This window comes from Penicillium oxalicum, chromosome II (assembly GCF_001723175.1).
Source record: "Penicillium oxalicum strain HP7-1 chromosome II, whole genome shotgun sequence".
Classification (NCBI taxonomy): domain Eukaryota; kingdom Fungi; phylum Ascomycota; class Eurotiomycetes; order Eurotiales; family Aspergillaceae; genus Penicillium; species Penicillium oxalicum.
The window spans coordinates 3,976,751-3,977,916 of NC_064651.1; the positions used below are offsets into that span (position 1 = coordinate 3,976,751).

Genomic DNA, 1,166 nt, shown 5'->3' on the forward strand with positions numbered 1-1,166 from the left:
ATGTTCCGCCGCCCTCACCAGGTTCTCCCCATGTGCTCTACGATAATCGCTGAGATGGGACTGCACCGACGATCATCGTCATTGTACTGGGACGTGACGAGTTCACTCGGAAAGAGCATTGCCATAAGTCTAGATCAAAAGGCTGAGCCGTGAACCCTTGATCGTTCAACCTGTGCAAAGCCATGGTTTCGTAGGCCATGGTACTCGATCCATAAGAGGTAGTCACTATGTGGCAATATACGAACGAGAAGCCCCTTTCCACTCAGTCCAGTGTCGATCGTAAGTGTTGGTCTGCAACGAGCGATACAATCCTGAGATCGACGAGCCCTGTCTCGCACTGAGGAGCAGATCCCAATACGCATCTAGAATACCTCATGTGGGCTTTCTTAATCCTTCGAGAAGAATGTGTAACATTGATGGACTTTCCATCGAAGCATCAACTGCTTCGGAGGGCTGTCTCCATTTAGGTGGGTGTATTGGGCAGCTCCCGGATTGCCCGACGCTCGGACACTGGCAGCGCCCCCTATCTTTTTTTCTTCCAATCTTTTTTTTTGATCCGTTTCCTATTTGTCGAGAGCGGGTATACATCCCACGGAATCTAGTTTTTCCCTGAAAGTGAAATCGTTGATCTTCGATCCGGTTCAACCGGCACCGCGGAACGAACATGGGAAACCATGATCTTCTGGTTGAGAACATGTGCAAACGGAAGAGAGTTGGCAAGCCCGCAATCGGGATACTCTAGAAGAGTTCATATCCTGGCGGGCATGTTCAGATCGGGCTCCCTGTCTTGATACATGGATTTTAACTTGCTGGATTGAAGGCCGAGTTCCGCAGCGTGGCTGGTCCATCAGCAAACGAGGCTAATCAACCTACTTTCGGTTAGAAGGGGATGTGTCTCGGAGCCACGGCTCAGCGTTTCTCCGGTCGTGGGCATCGGATGACGGGTATTCTAATTATATCCCGGCTGAACCAGTGGATAAGGGACCAGTCCGTCTGGTCAACTGGTCCCAGACACCTTTTTGGAGGGCAAGAATCCGAGTCGGTCTCTGGCTGCACGTTCAAAGGTTGGCGAAAGACGTCATGGACCGTCCGGCAAAGGGACAAGCTCGGCATGTCATGGTCAGCAGAGCCCGGGTGTACCAGTTTACAGCCAGCGACGATAGAGT

At 51.6% G+C, this 1,166-nt stretch overlaps 1 protein-coding gene across 1 annotated transcript; it reads left to right on the plus strand.

The window, feature by feature from the left end:
* On the plus strand, window positions 1-153 carry POX_b03244 (uncharacterized protein; the record flags this gene model as incomplete). The annotated part of the gene is made up of 1 exon (XM_050112145.1): window positions 1-153. The coding sequence occupies one exon, from the start codon at window positions 1-3 to the stop codon at window positions 151-153; it is 153 nt and encodes a 50-aa protein (XP_049972491.1).
* Window positions 154-1,166: the final 1,013 nt, after the last annotated feature.